The sequence below is a fragment of the Pinus tabuliformis genome, chromosome 9 (assembly GCF_031772625.1).
Source record: "Pinus tabuliformis cultivar Carrire ecotype Pingquan chromosome 9, CPIR1, whole genome shotgun sequence".
Lineage (NCBI taxonomy): Eukaryota > Viridiplantae > Streptophyta > Pinopsida > Pinales > Pinaceae > Pinus > Pinus tabuliformis.
This window is the reverse complement of record NC_142307.1, coordinates 1,867,308,564-1,867,328,675: the sequence shown is the minus strand read 5'-3', so window position 1 is coordinate 1,867,328,675 and position 20,112 is coordinate 1,867,308,564. Positions and strand designations below refer to the sequence as shown.

At 37.5% G+C, this 20,112-nt stretch overlaps 1 protein-coding gene across 2 annotated transcripts in view; it reads left to right on the top strand.

Annotated features, from left to right (window-relative positions):
• The first annotated feature begins 8,341 nt into the window (after positions 1-8,341).
• The window catches only part of LOC149156334 (cell division protein FtsZ homolog 2-1, chloroplastic-like), a 206,684-nt gene continuing 194,913 nt past the window's right edge, over positions 8,342-20,112 (top strand). The window contains exons 1-3 of one of the 2 annotated variants that reach the window (XM_089438098.1): positions 8,347-8,473; positions 8,623-8,696; positions 9,220-10,409. In XM_089438098.1, the coding sequence (XP_089294224.1) occupies positions 9,489-10,409 (921 nt within the window). In that variant the 5' untranslated portion in view covers positions 8,347-8,473; positions 8,623-8,696; positions 9,220-9,488. Of the gene's footprint in view, positions 8,697-9,219; positions 10,410-20,112 lie in introns of both variants that reach the window. The other variant, XM_089438097.1, reaches the window with a different exon arrangement.

Sequence of the window (20,112 nt, the reverse complement as noted above, 5' to 3'; positions counted from 1 at the left end):
GCAAGAAACCTTCGAGAGTTCTCTTTAGACAGAGGAAAACATAGATATTAAGTAAACTTAAAGGCAGAGCATATAAATTATGAATTCTACCTTAACACTTCATTTACTTAATGTGCAGAAAAGAGAAGTAGGAAAATGATACACATAACACACTTAAAAGTACATGAAAGAAGCACACCATCAACACAAGTAACCACAGGAATCCCAAAGAGGGCTGCAAAACCCTGGTCTTTCCTTTACCAAAATTGCAAAGATACAAAGTGTAATACAATAGAAGCTTATCCCTTAAGAGTCTAACCTCTCCAACCATGAAAATGATTTAGAAAATACATAATATAGACCATGCCAACCCATTCCCTAGCCTCTAGGGGTCGAGCTCATCATCCTAGGAGCTGTTTCAACCAATTCTAAACAAAGGACTACAATCTAGGCAGTCAAAACAACTTGCCTCTCTAAGCTAGGAAACCAATTCATTCATTAAATTTTTGATTTTTTATGAATGAATCTTCTAGAAGAGATAAATAAGTGTTATGTCAACATGAAAATACATTAATTACATCAAAGAGGGTGAAAAATCCCATCACAAGTCAAAACTGGGCGAATTCCTGAGCTGTAGATGAAAAATTGAGAAAATGTGTTGATGCGTAGCGCCCCAATCCTAAACGCGTAGCGCGCCGTTGAGCCAACTTTTGAGGCACTTCCCGAAATCCAAATGAGGCAAAAGTAGGCTTGTTGGAAAGGTATGGATGTCTACTTTCCAACTCAAGTGGAATTTCTCAATTTGGTGTCTATTTGCCCCTCCAAAATTGCAATCTCCCAAGACTGCTTCATGTGTGTCCAAAAAGTGGCAGAAAGTCATTTTTTGCATGTTTTTTGACCTTCTGAGGGCTCAAAACCTGATGAAATGTCTTGGCCATTGCTGAGAAAGTGTAATTTGTCATGAAAAATCCAAAAATGTTGAGTTTTTGAGGAGTGGACTTGCCCATCTTCAGGGTAGCGCGCGGCGCGCTACGCGTTCAGAGCAAAAACCTGTGTGTAGCACAAAAAATTCACAATTGACAAAATTTTCTCCATTTTTTTTGAAATTTGGGCTGGGAGTCCCCAATCAAGTACCATGCTCAATCAAAGAGGCTTTGGCCAAAATTTGGAGTGGATCGGGCCTTTTCCGTCGTTTTAGTGCCTTGGCCAACCTCCTTGGACCTGGAGATTGTATTTTTGACATTTCTCTAAAACCCTGACACCTGTGTAAAAAGTGAGGGAGGTTTTTCTTCTTTGGCATGTTTTGGATAAAAACCTCTCTCAGTTTTCCAAAATTCATCTTTGATTGCTCTAAAACAGCTTTTGAGTGAAACTTGTCCCGATGTGTGGAACAAGGAATTTTGTCGAAATGAAGCGAAATGAAGGGGATAAGGGGCTTCTAAATTATTGGGGAAATTTTTGGAAGTAGGGAGGGATGTTAGGAAGCAGGGGAAAGTGGAATCTCAGAGATTGAGTGAGGGGAAGGGGTCCAAAAGGGCAAAACACAGGCCCAACCTAGAAAATTGCCAAGTTGTAGCTAGAAACTAGGGTTTGTGCGAAAATGAGGAATTTGGGGAATCTCAGTGATGGGAAGCATTTGGTAAGGTACTTTAAGGATAGGGGAAGGTGTATGAACATCAGGAAACAAGTTTTGCCGATGATTTGACCGTCCAAGAGAAATTGCCTTCAAAACCCTAGGAGAGGGAAATGACCTTACCTAGGCGCAACTGAAGCATGAACAAGGTGTAAAATGACTCATTAGACACTGAGATGATAATGAAAACCCTGTGAATGATGATAGACTCAGCTAATAGTGACATAGATTGGCATTTGGACAACTTTAGAAGGAGTGAAAGCAAACCCTAGACCTAATGCCTAGTGACCAAATTTTGCTTGAAGACTCACTGAAATGACAAAATTTGACCTTGACACTTTAAAATCACTTTGTAAGAGCATATTTGATCACTGGAGGAAGGCTGGAAAGATTGACACTAACAAGTAGAAGGGAACAACTTCAACTTTTGCTCATCTTCTGCATAGTCATAGGTTTGATAGATAACAACAAACTCGAACAAAAAGGTGTCAAGATCTTTTGTAGTCAGACCATGGAAATGAGGTAGGGCGGAAGGGCTTATATTCTTCATTTTGGTGTCCCCATTGGTCTCCCGAATGGGAAAGGTACCCTCTATTCTCTCTCCATTCCCCCTAGCATTTTTATGTTCAACCATTGGCTCCAAAGGAATGTTTTCTTCTTCTTCTTCCCCTATAGGTTCTTCAAATATGTCTTGTTGTTCACCTAAGGGTTCTTCTTGATCGCAGCCGCCGAAGAAGAGAGAAGGCTGGCTGTGTGAAGCAGTGGGAGTGTTGGGCAAAAATTAACCTGAGTTATCTCTATTCCTACGAGGCATGAAAGGAATTCTTTTTTGGTTGGTTTTTGTTTCTTTTTCCCCACATTGATAGTACCTGCAGAAACTAAAATTGATTGAACAAAACAAATTGAAACTAGCTGAAATGAAATTTGCTGAATTGAAGAGTAAAGCAAGGAAATACAGAACTTGAAAGAAGAGAAATGACTAGTCTACTTTTGCTGAAATAAACTATTAACAGAATATTGCAATAGAAAATAGAAGAAAGCAGTAATCACAAACTACTCTGACGCTTCCCCGGCAACGACGCCAAAAAGTGGTGCGCACCAATATTGCAACAATAATGTTGCAACTTCTGGGCTGCCTACTTTACTCTTATAAAGCCGTAGTTCATAACAAACTTGGAAGCATCGGTGCTGTATGCACAAGTACTAGTTCTTACTACAGGTTGTCACTTGGTCAGCCGGCGCAAGATCACTAGGAGCTCAAGTCAACTTCGATGGATTCCAGAAGAAGCTCTATATGTGGTGAAAGGAGAGAAAGATTACTCTACAGATGCTACTCTAACTGCAGAAAGGAGAAAGAATGAAATGTAAAGCAAACCTAGTAAACCCTACTTAACCAACTAATCCTACTTTTGCAGAAAGCACTATGAACCATGAAAGGAATGCCATTACCTACTCAAGGAAGTAAACAACATCTACCTAAGCTATTTCTGGAAGTAAATAAGCAAAAAACATCTTTTTGGATTTTTATGTGAATTTGACATGCATATAATTTATTGTGTGTGAATGTGACAGCGAATAGGTGGCGTTGGAGGGTGGCTTTGGGACTTGAGAGGATGTAGGATGGTGTGGATGGGTCCTAGGAGGTCTCAGGTGGCCTTCTGGAGGCTTTTCCCACACTCGGTCTTCAAAAGGAAGCCTATAAGAAAATCTACAGGAGGACACAGGAAATCTACAGGAGGAAAACATGGCAACTACAGGAGGCCTACAGGAGGAGGCTGAGAGCAATTTTCACTGTTTTGAGGGTGTGAGAGTGGGTGGAAAAGGTGGATGAAGGTTGGAATGAGGTGTTAGGGCACCTAGGGTCTACCAAGAATCACCAGGAGAGAGGAAGATGATTGGGTTTGCTCAAGGAGAGAGGAAGAAGTTCTATGGAAAATGCAGGAAACTAAGGCAGAATTGAGGTGAGGCTTGGGCGACCTGTAGGGCATGGATCAGATGGAGGATGGGATGGCTAATAGGCTGGCCTACTGCTAGAAGAGATCTGCTGCAAAGGAACTGACAGTCAACCAATAAGATCAAACAAGCAATGAAATAAGTGCATCTAGAAAAACAGAGCATAAAAATGGTCTAAACTATGATCTATGAAAGGAAATGCTGAGAAACGCTGCAAGAAAGGAAAACATGAAAGAAGACTATTGCAAATAAAGAAGTGAGCATGATGAAGAAGATCTGAAGCAAAGCAAAGCTGGACTATTAACCTACTAAAAGCTGCAAACACTAGAAGTCCTATGAATGAGGAAAATCTATGTTTTTGGGGCAGTAAGAGGGTCTTTGCCTCAAATCATGGTCCCAAAGGGAGGAAGAGAGGCCAAGGCATTGTTGCTAGCATTTTGAATCTTCTTTTTATCACTGCTTATCATGCTATAGGGAGCACAAATGGAAGCAAACTACTGAATCATCAAAAGCAACCTATTCTTAACCATAAAAGAAATACATCTAACAACAACCTAATCTACAAACTGAAAGAAACATACAAATACAAGTAAAGAGAAGCTTGGCTGTTTGGATAGGGCCCTAACCCAAGAGCTTCATCCCTCTGAGGTAACTCAGTGCTAACTCAAAAAGGATTCCATCTTTATTTCCAAAACAATAGCAAGATTACATGAAACTGTCACAAAATAATAAGCTCGAAGTTGAGCAGAGTTTACATAAGCAAAAATCCAACAAAAATCCGACCTTAGTGAGGCCCTAGGCCTTTCTACTTACACAAATGAAGCTACAAACAACTTCCTTAAAATCAGGGAGGCCTGGCTCCCAAAACTCTAGATAATCATTGGTCATCCTCCACTTGCTCGTCTGCCTTCTAGTGCATGATTTGGCTGCTTGTACTCCAAGCTGAATGAAGGGGAATTCAAAGTGAGGAGTAATAAATGAGGGGGATTCCCTCCTATAAGTCCTCTCCTTTGTCCACTTTGAGTTATTGCTGCCATTTGTCCACTGGATCCTTGACTTTGACCTCAAAATTCATCAATAATCTGCATTAAACACATGTTAGACCACATGGCATCATAACTAACTCAAGTCACTCCATAAGCATAAATATAATCAGAAAATCATACAATAAGCTAACAGAATGGTTGATTTGACTAGGGTAGGAGGTAAAATGAGCCCATATAATTACCCATTTATGAGGCTCGTCAATAAGCACGCCAAATTCAATGCCACTATTTGAATTATTACCTAAACCACATTAGAGGATACGATACATTTCTAGATAAAAAGCACATCATCCATTCTACACCATATAATATTAATTTATCTTTAAAAACTTCATTAAATAAAACTAACAACTAAAAAATAAATTATATGTTTATTATTTATTAAATAGTGGGAAAATCTATAATAACACAATTGTCAAACCCGTAGTGGGACAACTATCAATTGTCAAACCAGTAGTGGGACAACTATCAATTATCAAACCAGTAGTGGGACAACTATCACTAGCTACTATCTACTAAAGTGAGTTGAATCATTATTGTTATTCAAGGAAAACCATGCCACATGAATCATCATTGTTATTCAAGGAAAACCACGCCACCTGGAATCACTGTTAATCAAAGGGGCAAGCTTTCACTTGTGTGAGATGCCTCTAGATATTGGGTCGTTAACCTATTTCTTTAAGTCTGGATAGTTAACCTATTTCTTTAAAGAGAGACTCTTAACGAAACAAAAATAATTTTAAAACATACTCCAAACCCAAAATTATATGTTTTTTTTCCTTTCGTCTATCTTTTTCTTTTTAAATTTACATTAAAAAAAAAAAAAAAACATCGCATTAAAACATAAGCCTATAAAAAAAATGGATTAAACATTTGTACTAGGAAAAAAAATGGATTAAACATTTGTACTAGAAAAAACTTTATTTGTCATGATACTATCCATATAAAACGTACATTTTTATCATTATATATATATTTTATATTATAACCAAAAAAGTATTCTACTTAATATTGCACTTTTAATCTTTCTTACATAATAAATGATTTAGTGAGTAAATCTCTAGGTACCTAATGGTAAAGGAAGTCTTCTTAACGCAACAATATTAATAATTTTTTTTAAAGTAAAAAAACAAAATTTAATGCTATTTTTATTTAACATTGTTTTTTCATCTTATTTATAATTTAAGGCATATTATTGAAAAAGTTTGGGAGAAAAAGGAAAAATCTTTTTGTTACTTTGTTGATTTCATAAAAGCATTTGACTTGCGTTTGACTCGGTTCTTAGGGATAAGCTTTGGCACAAAATGGAGGAAGTTGGGGTTCCTAAACATTTGAGAGTCGCTGTGCATAGGCTGTATGAAGAGGTGAAAGTCAAAATTAGAACTTCAGTAGGCATTTCTGAAAGTTTCAGAAGCGATATTGGGGGTCAAGCAAGGTTGCCCACTTTCTCTTACCCTTTTTGGTTTATATATCGACAAGCTTGAGGAGTGGTTAAATTCGTAAGGGGGTGATGGTATCTATTTGGACAAGTTTGTTGTAAGGCTTCTTCTGTATACAGATGACCTTATTCTGATTGCTAAATCGGCTCTTGGTTTGCAAGAGCACTTACTATCCCTGAAGCATTTTTGTAAAAGTGTGGGGATGTAAGTCAATATCAGCAAAACGAAAGTAGTGGTTTTCTCTAAGAAAAGAAAACATAACCGACATAAGTTATGGAAGAAGTTGCGATTACAAATATCTTGGAATTGAATTCAACAAAAATCTAAGCTGGAATGGTTGTAGAAAGAAAATAACTTTGGGGGGTTGGAAAGCATTTTATGCTTTTCAAAATAGGTGTAGAGAGGCAGAGTTATGGGACTAGAAAACCACTCAAACTCTTTTTGGGCTTCTAGTGATTCCGATGATTCTCTATGGTTGTGAACTATGGGCCAACAGTACATCCGACATGCAGTGGAGACAAATTGAGAAAATTCAGAAGCGTTTGATTACAAACAAATTTAAGATTAAAAGTGCAGTTCCTTATGCTATCTTGTTAAGTGAAACAGGGGTTGCTCCTATTGAAGCAATTGCTATGGTGCGAGTCATAAGGTATTTAAAAAAATTGAGCAAATGGAAGAGGGTAGATGACCTAAGATTGTCTTTAATGATAGACTGTGCAAGAGAAAAAATACTTGGATGTAACAAAATATCAAATGGTTTAGTAAATGGGGTATTTGCTTGAATGCATGTCCCATAAACAACAAAGAGGTAAAAACTTTGTTATGGAAAAGTTCCACAAGCGTACTTGGGATAAAGAGCTCGGAAGAAAGAAAAAGTACTATATTGAAGTGTTTAATCCCACTCATAGTCATTAACCAAAAGCATACATAGAGACCAATATCTCTTTGGAGAGCCAAAATTCTTATTGCTCACTTACAGACTAATTCTCATCAACTCCGTTGTGAAATAAGGCGCTGGAAAAGGCCAAAAGAAGTGTGGGAGGAAAGAGTATGTATTTTTTTTCTTCTAGAAAGGTGGAAACAGAAAAACATTTCATTTTAGAATGCGAGGCCTTCAAAAACAACAAGAAAAATTATGTAGATATGCTGGCAGCTAGCTCTTGGGATAATCTATTTAGCGAGGGGTTTGTCGAGAAGTTGGGAGCATTTATTTTGAAGCTTCGAAGGAAAATGGGATGAAGAAGCAATCTGTCCCATATGCTATCTTTAGTCTCATAGACATTAAAATAATTTCTTTCTTCTTTCTTTCTTACATAATAAACGATTTAATGAATAAATCTCTAAATACCTAATAAATGGTAAAAAAAATCTTCTTAATGCAACGATATTAATAATTTTTTTTTTAAAAATTAAAAATTAAAATTTAATGTTATTTTTACTTTATAATAATAAAACATTTATTTTTATTTAACAATGCATTAAATTTTATTTTTACTTTATAATAATAAAACATTTATTTTTATTTAATAGTGCATTTTTCATCTCATTTACATAATAATTTACATAATAAATAATAAAGTAAGTAAAATTTTTGGTGCAGAACAAATGGTAAAGTAAGTTTTCTTAATGTACTAATATTAATAAATTTTTAAAAGTTTAAAAGTAAAATTTCATGTTATTGTTTAAAAATGTAAAGTTGGTATATTATAATGGGTTATTTTTGATATAAATTTTAATATAAATAGTGGGAATTGAATATTAACTTTCATCACTCACATAATTTTATATCACACATTTATCAAATTAATTACTCTAAACATTTTTAATACTAATAATTAAAATAATATTTAAAAACTTAAAAAAATATATTTATATATGTCTTTGCGAATTAACATTATAAAAATTTAAAAATAATACAATATAACACCAAATATTAATAAGATTTTATTATTTCTCATTGTTTAAAATAAATTTTGAATATATGAATTCATTCATATTACAAAACACATCAAACACCGGAACTCTGCAAATTAAAATAACTTAAACATATAATTTAAAATAAAATAAAATTAATTAAGAAAAAATTAAATAAAAAAATCAATTTATATATTAATTAATCTCAGCTATAAAAATTTCAATTCAATTACTGTACCAAAACCAAAGAACGACCAACAAAACCCAAAAGCCAATATTGTTACTGCACATGGATGGCTTAAGAAACGTGGTTAAAGTTGTCGGTGTGATATCTTGTGTTGAAGCATAAAGCAACCCAAGTAAGTATCACCAAAATATCATAAAATCAAAATGATAGAGACGGAATCACGACACCTGCAAATACCATAAAGACTGTGGCTCCTTTTCTCGTCATAATTTTTTCTTCCATAGACGAATCAATAAGCACAGGCACTGTCACTCCAAACACAGTAATTACCATCCTCTCTTGCAAGTCTTAGAAATTCGAGTTACCATATTTTCGAAAACATGTCACTCCAAACACAGTAATTATGATCCTCTCTTGCAAGTCTTAGAAATTCAAATTACCTCTAAGATACTTTCGAAAACATCACTGCAGTAAGTTTCGAATATCTGGTAGAAGCGGAGAAATTGTGCAGATGATCTATCAAATTGCTACATTTTGATCACAGGGTACAGTAGTTAATTTATTCAGTTATTTATTTTGTTTTTATTATATGTCATTTAGAATTTTGAAATATTGGGAACATTTCTTGCATTTCCGAGGGTTGCTTTAGTTTGATGAATTTTATTTTATTCACATTGAAGTCTTGAGAGTCTTTCTGCATCTTTGTCATCAATTCCTGCTTTCGATGTGACTGTGGATTTACACTTGCAACACTAACCCTAATGATTTAATGGGAAATCAGCTACTCTTGGTGGGTTTCACAGATTTGGTCCAGTTGGGTAGGCATCTTGAGCAAAGTGGCATTGTTGTTTGTACAATTGAAGTAGTCGTTGTACATTGTTATTCGTCTTTGAGGGATTGCGTCTTTTAGGATTTGAACTGTATTGTGTCGAACTGAGAACCCATTTCCTTGGCAATGCAACCCCAGTCCAAGACTTACTGCATATACTGTTGCCTATATTGAAGAGAGGCTTCAACGCGTCCTTTGGTGTTTTACTGTTTATTCATTTAAAAATCTCCATTGTGCAGGTGTGTGCTCTTGTATTTTCGGTAGGACTGCACTGGGCTTCAAGAGCTTCCAAAAGATTTTCTCGCGAGTGTTGCGGGGAAGATGTTTTGGAGTCATTTTTTCTTGTCCAATGTACATATAATAAATTTGGGTAGGCTTGAAAACATGTGTGGTGTGAACAAATCTTATCCTTCTTGCCGAAGAAGAAGAACATGATGGAGTGGGCTTGTGGAACTTAATTGGTGTATGTTAGAGGCTGCTACTTGGAATTTTAGGTCATTGTCTTTAGATGTCCATGAAAATGGTTTTTTCTCTTCAGTTTGGGCCACCATCTTCAATAAGTTCAGTTTCCCGACCATCTGGAGGAATCACTTGCCAAAGCACCATAAACAGGAGACCTCATGAGTTTGTAACGCAGGGATCTTCTCATTTTGTATTTTCAGGAGATCAGTCTTCCCATTCACTAAGTTCATTGTTGTCTTTTAGGGGATCTTCTTCTCTGAACTCCAAATCATGTCAGCTGGCAAATGTTTTGCCAAGGCTTCTTAATTCATCCATGGAACTATGGAGCCATGTAGAGCCTGTGAATATCATGTTTGGATTCTGTCCTCATGTCAGTATTCGACTACAGAATGAACATCTGGAGTGCATGAAGAAGAATGCAGCACTTACAAGAAATAATGTGAAGTCCCTGGCAAGCTCTGCAGCTGCAGGGCATTTAAGAAATGGTCAAAGGTGTAAGCATCTTGTAAGATCAGCATCGCCACCATTTTCTTCCTACAGTCACCAAGATTCCCTCTTTGATATGAATCCTCGAGCTTCAACTCTTTGGAATGATGGACGAGATGTAGCAGGTTTTCGAGAAGAAGAGGATGCAAACACGGTGTCTGGTCCCTGGCAAGACTCGCTTTCTACTCCAAACTACAATGAGGCCACAATTAAGGTTGTAGGAGTAGGAGGGGGGGGCTCAAATGCTGTGAACAGAATGATTGAGAGTCATATGGAGGGTGTGGAGTTCTGGGTTATCAACACAGATGCTCAGGCATTGAAAATGTCACCTGTGAGTGCTGAATACCGATTACAGATTGGTCAGAAGTCCACAAGAGGACTTGGAGCAGGTGGGAACCCAGATATTGGTATCCATGCTGCAGAGGAGAGCAAGGCTCTAGTTGAGGCAGCTGTTCATGGGGCAGACATGGTCTTTGTGACGGTAGGTTTTCTTTTTCTTTTTCATCGTCTGGCCAGATAACTACTATTACTCTCGGTGAAAATAAAAATAAATAAATAGCCATTCTCTCAAGCTCTCATGTCCTTAATGGCAACAATTGCGATCCATGGAGTGCATTCACCTTCGGCTTTAGTTTGCTTTAATAATATATAATTTTATTAGAGTTTAAATGTCTATGAGTAGCTGGGTTTGATTTATTGTTTCTGTAATTGAATGAAATTTGTGTCACTTTCATGAAAGTGACTTTTCAAATTATTCATCTAGGTGAGAAAGACCACAGTTCTTAAAAAAGATACATCTTCTGGTGAAATTGAGTTCCTTAATGATTTGTTAAGAGCAAAACACCTGCCTATGTGGACATAGGCAATAGGTTGTTCGTTGCAGTTAGACCCAGTTCACTTTATCTATATGCAACCGGACAAGTACAGATGGAAACTATAGTTCGGCCTCTGTCTGAGAATTTTCAGCTGTTGACTCCCATTTTTAGGTGGTGAATAGTTAGTTGTTCTTTGTTTTTTTAATTAATAAAAAAAAAATTGGTACAATGATTTATTTTATTTTTTCAAAATTTTCTGGTACAGTGATTTATTATTATTAGGCAATATAGCAAATATGTTCCTGGTTTGCATGCTAATTAGAAAACAGTGTATTTACAACAAAATTATTGGAAAATTGGACTACGGAACAACTTACAAGGTGCAAAATCCATCGTCATCGTTAGTAGCTGGAAAGTTGAAATTGATGTAAAATCATGTAAGTTGCAATCACAATGTGCATTTTGTTACCAAGAAATGGTGAGCGTTTTGTTATGTTATTTTAGTGAGTATTTTGTTATGTTTTTTAACAGCTTGCGTGGGAGAAGCTTGCTTTTGTTAAGCAATGATAAGTTAGCAAGCCCGCATTGAATCACAAGTCAAATGGCTTTGTTTTATGATTAAATTTTCATTTGACACATAATCTTCACTGAATGGCAAGACTGGCCCTATTCCAGAAAACAGACTTTACCCCCCTCAAAAATGCCTTTGTTTGGGCAAGAAAGCCGAGGCCTTATTGCATGAAAGAATATAAATTACCTCAATAAGAGCGGAGTGACAAGGGACTGCTCCTGCTCGGCCCAGACAGGAAAGTATCTGCAATTGAAAATGCAAAAAATTTTCAGGCCGTGTATGAGAAAGGGATTACTTTAGGTATAATGCAATATTTTTTTTGGAAAAATATGTCTTATATTTACAGAAAAATGATTTGCAACCAGAAATGCCAAAAGCGGAAGGGTATATACAATGAACTTCCTCACCTCTTCCTGAGAGCTACTAAAGGAGAAATAAAAGTAGATTACTTTGTGGGATCCAAAGATTCAGCATATTTGATCAGCATAACTCCCTCTGCCAAAAACTGATGGTGCGCCACATCTCTACACATAGAACTGAATACTGACAAACAACTAGACTCCTAAGCAAAACAAACTTGCACTTGAGTTGCCATAGAAAAACCAAAGCCGATATCTGCCAACAATGTTAATCCCAATGAAAGCTTCGCGAACAAGAGAGTGGAAATCCTGAAACATGGCTATGTGCCAGTGAATCCTGCCCTGAAGTAACACAGAATGCTGATCCCCAAAAGAACTCTAATAATGCTTGGCAAACTGGAACTCCAGAAGATATGCTTGATAGTCTTTGAATGTTGGCAGACTAGACAGAGGCCACCCAAGAGACCACTCTTGGCCAACTTGGCTTTGGATGGAATCCCTAGATAGATCACCAACTGGGTAAAATCCCTCAGCTTGTAAGTTAACTGAACAGACCAGAGACATTAATGATGACATATTGTAGAAAATCCAAGAAATTCTGCAACTGCTATTATGAACGATCTGAAAACTAATTTCTTTTCATATAGACACAGAATTTCTCTACTTATTTTGCAGCAGAATAGGAACAGAAATAGATATACAATCACACAATCACACAATTCAACAACTCATTTTTTTCTAGGGAACCCAATTGGGAAAACCCTTTGCTTGTTTGAGAATTTTATTGATAGAAGAATGAACAATAGATCTCTTACAAAAACTATCTTGTTTCAATAGAAACCAATCTGGTTTTCTCTGCTTGTACTAAGCTTGAAACCCCTGAAAGATCCCCGATCCTTATGCCTTCTTGCCTTGCCTGGATGAGCTCCGAAATCCTTGCGCAAATCCTAGGAAATAAGTTCGTATTTCCTAGCACATTCCCAAGGCAGTTCTTCCTCTATGAATTCTCGCACACAAGCTCGTTCTCGTTCTTGTCACTCTTACAAGTTCACACACAACACTTGTGCTCAAGAAGAATGATTACAATTGTGCCTTCATCCTCCTTATAAGCAATTCAAATGGCTAAATCTGGCAAATTATATTTAGGAATTGATTTTGTGATTGACGAGTCAACTTTGTTAACTAACTCATCCAACTCGTCTCATCTCAATTCTAGAGCTTGAGATTCAATCACTTATCCTTTTCCCAAATTAACTCTCACTAGAAGACAATAAACTCAGCCTTCTACTTTTGCATATTAGTTAACTGCTTCATAACGTGTCCTAACTTTTAGGAACTCATCTTAAGTTATAGGAATTTGTGCTAATTTGTAGGGACTCATCCTAAATCTTAAGAATTCATCCTAACTTATAAGAATTGATTCCTAACTTATAGGAACTCGAGCATACTAAAGAAGAACTCATTGAGGTATCTTTAACTAAGGCACAAGTGAAAGAAACCTTTCTTGCTACTATTTTCAACACATATCCAATGCTCGTTCGGATCCTTAGATAACCAACTAGCCTTAAGGATTGGAGAGAGAGGATGTCTTGGATGAAGAGATGTGTACATATGATGGGAGTCATAGTAAAAATGTGAATGACCAAAGCTCTACCCATAGTCTCTCCAAAATGGCATAGGCATCTTAAACAGCTTAGACTCAGAGTAAGGTCTCACAAGCTCACAACTCACTCACAACTCCATAATGGAAGGACTATTAGAAGACCATACTCTTGAGCAAGATAATGCCACTCCTCCTTGGAGCAAGTACAAGGATCCCATAAATCTCTGTAGAAGAAGTTTCCTTTCTTGCTCAGCCTGCATGCTTGGAAGTGAGGCTACTCCACAACACAATCACCTAACTACCTCCAACTCCAAATTTGTTGACAAGCTAGATCCCAACCTTTTGAATGCCTTATGAATGCCACTAGATTAGACCTATAACAACTTTCTAGGCTAACCAAATGCTTTTGAAGCTAAGAGAGCTTGTACCTTGAAAAAATAGGGTTTAGAAATAATATCATATAAACGAAAGACCTCTCGAACTCTACCCAAATGTTCAGTTAAAAGCATCTTATGCAGAAACAAATCTGGCTAGAACATCATTCCCTCAAGGCATAGGGCCACCCATTTGGCCTCAAGAATACTACCTTGAGATACAATGTTAATCAAACTAAGGCCCCCCTCATCCTTGAGCATATTGCACATGCCCTAAGGAGCCAAAGGAAGATCCCACTCCCCAGCATACTTACACCACAATTATACCCACAAAATCCACTCAAGCTGATAAAATTGGGCTTTGTTGGGGAACCAACAAGAAACATAAAACACATGAGAGGCTTGAAGAATGCATCCAACCATTGTCAACTTCCGTGCAAAGGGGAGATCTTTATGATGCCGAACATGTCACTTGCTTTGCAACCTTTGTAAGCACTGATCTCACATGGCTATAGGCAACAAACCAATCTCAAAAGGGACTATCAAATAATGGACAATGACTTTGGGGTGAATAAGATCAAGCGGTAGGGATCCACTGAGGAGGGGAAGGTAACCCAATAAGCCAAAAATCAGTTTCATGAGGGTTGACCTCTGCAACTAAAGCAATGCAAAAGTGTCTAAGCATGCAAGATAACCATCAACAAAATCTTCGTTAACTCACACAAAGAGGAGAGAATCAGTAGCAAAGTGATTGTTAACCATTTCTGAACCATTTGGGAGCAAAACAAGGCTGCTTGGAAGTAGGAACGAAAGCGACAATTTTCTGAAGCTTCTAGGCCGAGAGCATTTTTTCTATAATATATATTTTTATATATTTTGATGTATATATGTCAAGTTTCAACAAAAGCATGTAGAATGATGAATTAATGATAAAAAGCATAAAACATAGATTAAACCATATAACATCAATCATCTAGTAGTTATAATCTTCATCAACCAAAGGTCCACAAGTTACAACATCTCGATTCTCATCAACCTTTAAGTTTCAAAATTCAATATATAACATTTGTCATCACTAAAGTTGTGCTTGTAACCATTACCAAACTATAACAAATAATATCAAACATGAAATGAAACGTTTCACGAAGCACCATATTCATAATTCATTACCAATGAGTTATAATTGTTAATTTTGCAACTAGTGTCAAATTCCACATTGAACAAATCAAATGATCAAGATAATATGTGCATTAAATTCCTCTTTTCGAGAGGACCAAAATCAACCTAAAGATCACCTAATTCGATTAAGCAGAAATTAAGTTTTGAATTATTTTATTCATGCATACATTATGGAATGGGTCGGCTCTAAGCCTCTAACCACATGAGTAACTGCTTGGGTCAATCTTAACCCCAAGTAAACCCTCAAGAAAAACTATAAAAGGAAGAGACCTCAAGCTCATTTGGACACACTCAATCAAGGCATGTTTTATTCTTCTATTTTGTTTTGGCTCGCACAGGTTCATCGACAGAAGTTTGTATTGGGTCTGAGAGTATAAGGTTCGCTCTGGGTTTGGGTTTTCTGGATCTCGGTCGCTGTCACAGATCATAAGTTTTCCGTCCACGGTTGTAGGCACAGAGAGGTCAAGAGAGCGACTTTGGCTCTCTGGTTGCTCGCACACAGTTCAGAGGGAGTGACTTTGAGTTCAGAAGGTTCTGGTCCCTGGTTGCTCACACTAGGAAGTCCTGAGAGCGACTTTGACAGTGCAATCGCTGGCACAACTCAACTAGAGAGCGACTTTGGCCTTCTTGATCGCTCGCACAACTCCTTAAGGGTGAAATTGTGGGTTTTTACAGTCTGGGGCCGAGGTCGCACGCACAATGATCTCCTGAGAGCGACTGTGCAGTTTTAGTCGAACACATACCGCCTTCATGAGAGCGACCTGAGGTTTCAGTCGCTCGCAGACAATGTTGATGAGGGTGACCCAGTTCAAATCTGAGTTTTTGGTATCTTGGCTTCAGTCATCTTCAATGATTTGGTAAATCTGAGTTCCTTTGCTGTTATTACAGATCTGTAAATCTGTAGATCTGATCTATTGTTTTCTACTGCAAATTATATGTATTGGGCTCATTGTACTGTTGTAAACTTTTCATGACGATCTACTAAAGAAGAAGATTTGAAAGGGTTTCCCCCTAGTATGGCTTTTCCCTGGTCTTGGACCAATCTGCTGTCTCTTATGGTTGTGCTATTGCCTTCTCTATCACTGCATATGTTGTTCTTTCTTCAGTTACATTTATGATTGATTATACCACTGACAAATTGGATGCACTGTTAATGAAAAGATAAATTGGGCTAAAGTAACTGATACAACATAGAACAATCTGAAAAATTTAACATGGTATCAGAGCTAAGGTGAAAGTCAAGCCCAAGAGAAGACAAGATTTGAAGCCCTCTCCGTCAGATAGCAGATCGCCTATTCAAGATCAAGATGTCATCCTCTACCTTCAAGGAGCATGAAAAGTTGGGTGATGCATCAAACTTTGTTGCATGGAAAGTCAGATTGGAGATCATAGCTGACAACAATGATGTGTTGGAATACATCCAAGGAAGGATGCCCAAACCTCCACAAAATGCTTCCGCTTCTCTCAAGAACAAGTACAAGAAAGGTGAGTCCAAAGCAAAGCAAATTATAGATGATGGTTTACAAGATCAGTTACTTGCTTATGTTGGGAATGTACGAAAGTCCAAAGATATGTATGACAAGATAGCTGGTATGTATGAGGTTAACAACTTGAATGAAATTATCACTCTGAAAGATCAACTCAAGAAAACTAAGATGAACAAAGGGGAACAGTTCAATCCTACATTATTCGGATCTCCCGCCTTAGAGATCAATTGCAGAGGGTTGGCGAAAATGTGTCAGATAGGGAACTTGTAGTTTTGACTCTTAGAGGTCTACCTCTTGTTTGGGAAATCTTCATTACTACAATCAGCAACAACAATGTCCTTCCGACATTTGATGAAATTGTTGGAAAGCTCACGCAAGAAGAATCTAGGATGATAGCAAGAGGAAGGATTCAAAAGCATGAAGAGGGAGAGCCCGCTGCATATATCACTCACGACAAGAAGAAGAAGGCAAAAGGAGGTCCATCACGAAAGCCTCCTACCCAAAACTCAAAAAGAAGAAATGACCAATCATTATCTCAGGTTGAATGTTTCTGTTGCCATAAGAAAGGTCACTTTGCTCGTGACTGTCCAGAAAAGAACAAAAGACATCACTACAACACTAGAAGCAGCTACAATGACAAAAGAAGAAAAGACTTTCAAAGGAAGAACTATGATAGAAGATTCAGAAGAGACTCCTCAAGTGATCGTGAAGAACATCGCCCTTCTCATTTCTGCTCTTACTAGCTCTTCTCCACTAGATTCGTGGGATAGTTGGTTAGTTGATAGTGGCGCCAATCATCATTTCTCTGGTTATAAAGTCCTCTCTGATCTGGTAGAGAGGGAGACTAAGTTAAAGATCATTCTTGGAGACAACTCTACTCATCTCGTGAAAGGCTTTGGGTCCATTAAATTTCAGTTAAATTCTGGGGAATCAGTTCTGTTGCATGATGTTATGTATGTACCAGGTTTAATGAAGAACCTGGTATCTGTATCCACATTAGAAGATAAAGGGATGAGGGTTGCCTTCATCAAAGGTAAATTTCTACTTGGCTTGTTGATTCACCTATGAAGGATGCCTTCACTTTAGGATCGAGATTTGAAGGAATCTACAAAATCTCTGGAAGACCTCTCTTTGCATTGGTTCATAATATCAATCACTTGAGCGAACTATGGCACCACAGACTGGCTCATCTTCACTATGATGCACTTTCGAAATTGAAGAAATTGGTCTCTGGTATTCTCGATGTTCAGGCTCGTCATGATGGAGTCTGCCCAAGTTGTGCAAGTGGAAAGAAAACAAGGGGACCATTTCCCTCAAGTAAGAACAAAACCCATGACATTCTTCATCTCATTCATTTTGATATATGTGGTCCGATGCCTATACATTCAGTTGGTGGTCATCTCTACTTCATTACTTTTATCGACGACTTCTCAAAAAAGACATGGATATATTATCTTACGCATAAGGATGAAGCCTTTGAAACATTCAAGGAATTCAAAGCCTTGATCGAAAATCAATTAGGAAAGAGAATCAAAGTCTTCAGGTCCGACAATGGAGGAGAATACATGTCAAAAGAATTCATAGCATTTTGCAAGAAAGACGGAATCAAGAAGGAAACAATTGTACCATATACCCCCGAACATAATGGTCTAGCCGAAAGAAAGAACAAGTCTATACTAGAAGTTTTCTGTGCTATGCTACATGATCAAAAGGTTCCAAAATTACTTTGGGTTAAAGCGACATCTACTGCTGTATATGATCCGAATAGAAAATGGCATCAACCCATGGTATTCATCCACTTATGTTATTCATCCACCCATGGAATTTACCCATGGTATTGTAAGTGGCATCCACCCATGGTATTGTAAGTGGCATCCACCTATGGTATTCATTCACCCATGGTATTTGCCCATGGTATTGTGACATCCACCCTTGATATTCATTTACCTATGGAATTTACCCATGGTATTGTAACCGAAAAATGCTATAAGTAACAAGTCGCATTTTGTAAAATGACAGATTGTCCACCACAATGTAGCCTTTACAGTTATTATCTGTTTTAATAAAAAAAATTCTTTGTGGTTTTGTTATTGTGTGTTCTCCTCTTTTCTTCTGCCATTTCAGTTTTTCAGATCTAGGAGGTCTCTCCCCCTAAGATCCATTTCAATTTTTTAGATCTTGGGGGCCTCCCCCCAAGATTCGGATTAGTGGTATCAGATTCAGGTTACGACTCCATGGAAATGAGGGTTTGATGCATATTTCAATTTCAAAGTTTTGCAACAATCTTCAACAAACTTATGCACGTGTTACTACCTCCACAAAGCACTTTCTTGGGCAAAGCGGGAAGAATTTTGTTTTTTCATTTTTTTGCAGGAATTTTTTGGGCAGCGAGTTTGCAGATTAGATCTGAAACATTTGATGCAAAATTTACAAAAAAAAAATAACAGATTTGGATTCCTTGCGAAAAAATACCAAAATTCAAAAACAAATTCGACCGAATCAGAGTTTGGATGAGGGAGATATCGTTGATTTAAAATCAGCTATGTTGTAGAATGTTTTCTAACGACAACTGGTGGATGACGACTCTCCTATCATTTTTGCAGTTTTTGTGCAGAATTTCAAAACAATGATTGCAGATTTGAGCTCCTCTTGAAAAATCACCCAATTTAAAAAAAAATGGGTCGAATCGAAGTTCGGATGTGGGAGATATCGCTGATTTAAAATCAACTATTTTTTCAGAACCTTTGTGACGGCGGAACAGTTGCAGACATTCCAGAGTGTCCAGATAAGAATTGCCAACACATGGGAAGATGCAGAATGGTCATTCTGTTTCCAAAAACAGGTTATAATAAAGATTCTGAGTTATATTGACCGACTTATGTCCATTTTAACTATGGAGCATCATTCAGAGCGGGTTTCCTTTGGAGACGTGCCCTCCCACCCCACTTTAGTAGGCACCTGCTTCACATTCATCAGTTTCAGCATAGCAGCGTTCGACTTGGGTTCTTTGGAGACGTGCCCTCCCACCCCAGGTTATGTAGGCACCTGCTACTTCATCAACAATCAACATCACGGTTATGGGTCAACCACACAAAATCCTTATCATCGAAGTCCATTTGCTAGGCCGCACACTGTTAGTATCACAGTTGGTCACAAGCATTACAGGGTATCTCTATCCTCAAATCTTCGTTTGTCATGGTTATGGGTCATCCACAAACCCACACTTCATCGAAGTCCATTTGCTAGGCCGCACACTGTCAGTATCACAGTTGGTCACAAGCATTACAGGGTATCTTTATCCTCGGATCTTCGTTCATCATGGTTATGGGTCATCCACAAACCCACACTTCATCGAAGTCCATTTGCTAGGTCGCACATTGTCAGTATCACAGTTGGTCACAAGCATTACAGGGTATCTCTATCCTTGGATCTTCGTTTATCATGTTTATGGGTTAACCACATAAAACCCTTTTCTTTAGTGGTTCTTCATATTCAACAAAGGCTTCGTAGGAGGGAACTTCACACAATGGGGACCATTGCTTCTTAAGGAGGGAGGAATGATCTGAATAGAAAATGGCATCAACCCATGGTATTCATCCACCCATGGTATTGTAAGTGGCATCCACCTATGGTATTCATTCACCCATGGTATTGTGACATCCACCCATGATATTCATTCACCCATGGAATTTACCCGTGGTATTGTAACTGAAAAAGGCTATAAGTACAAGTCGCATTTTGTAAAAGGACAGATTGTCCACCACAATGTAGCTTTTACAGTTATTATCTGTTTTAA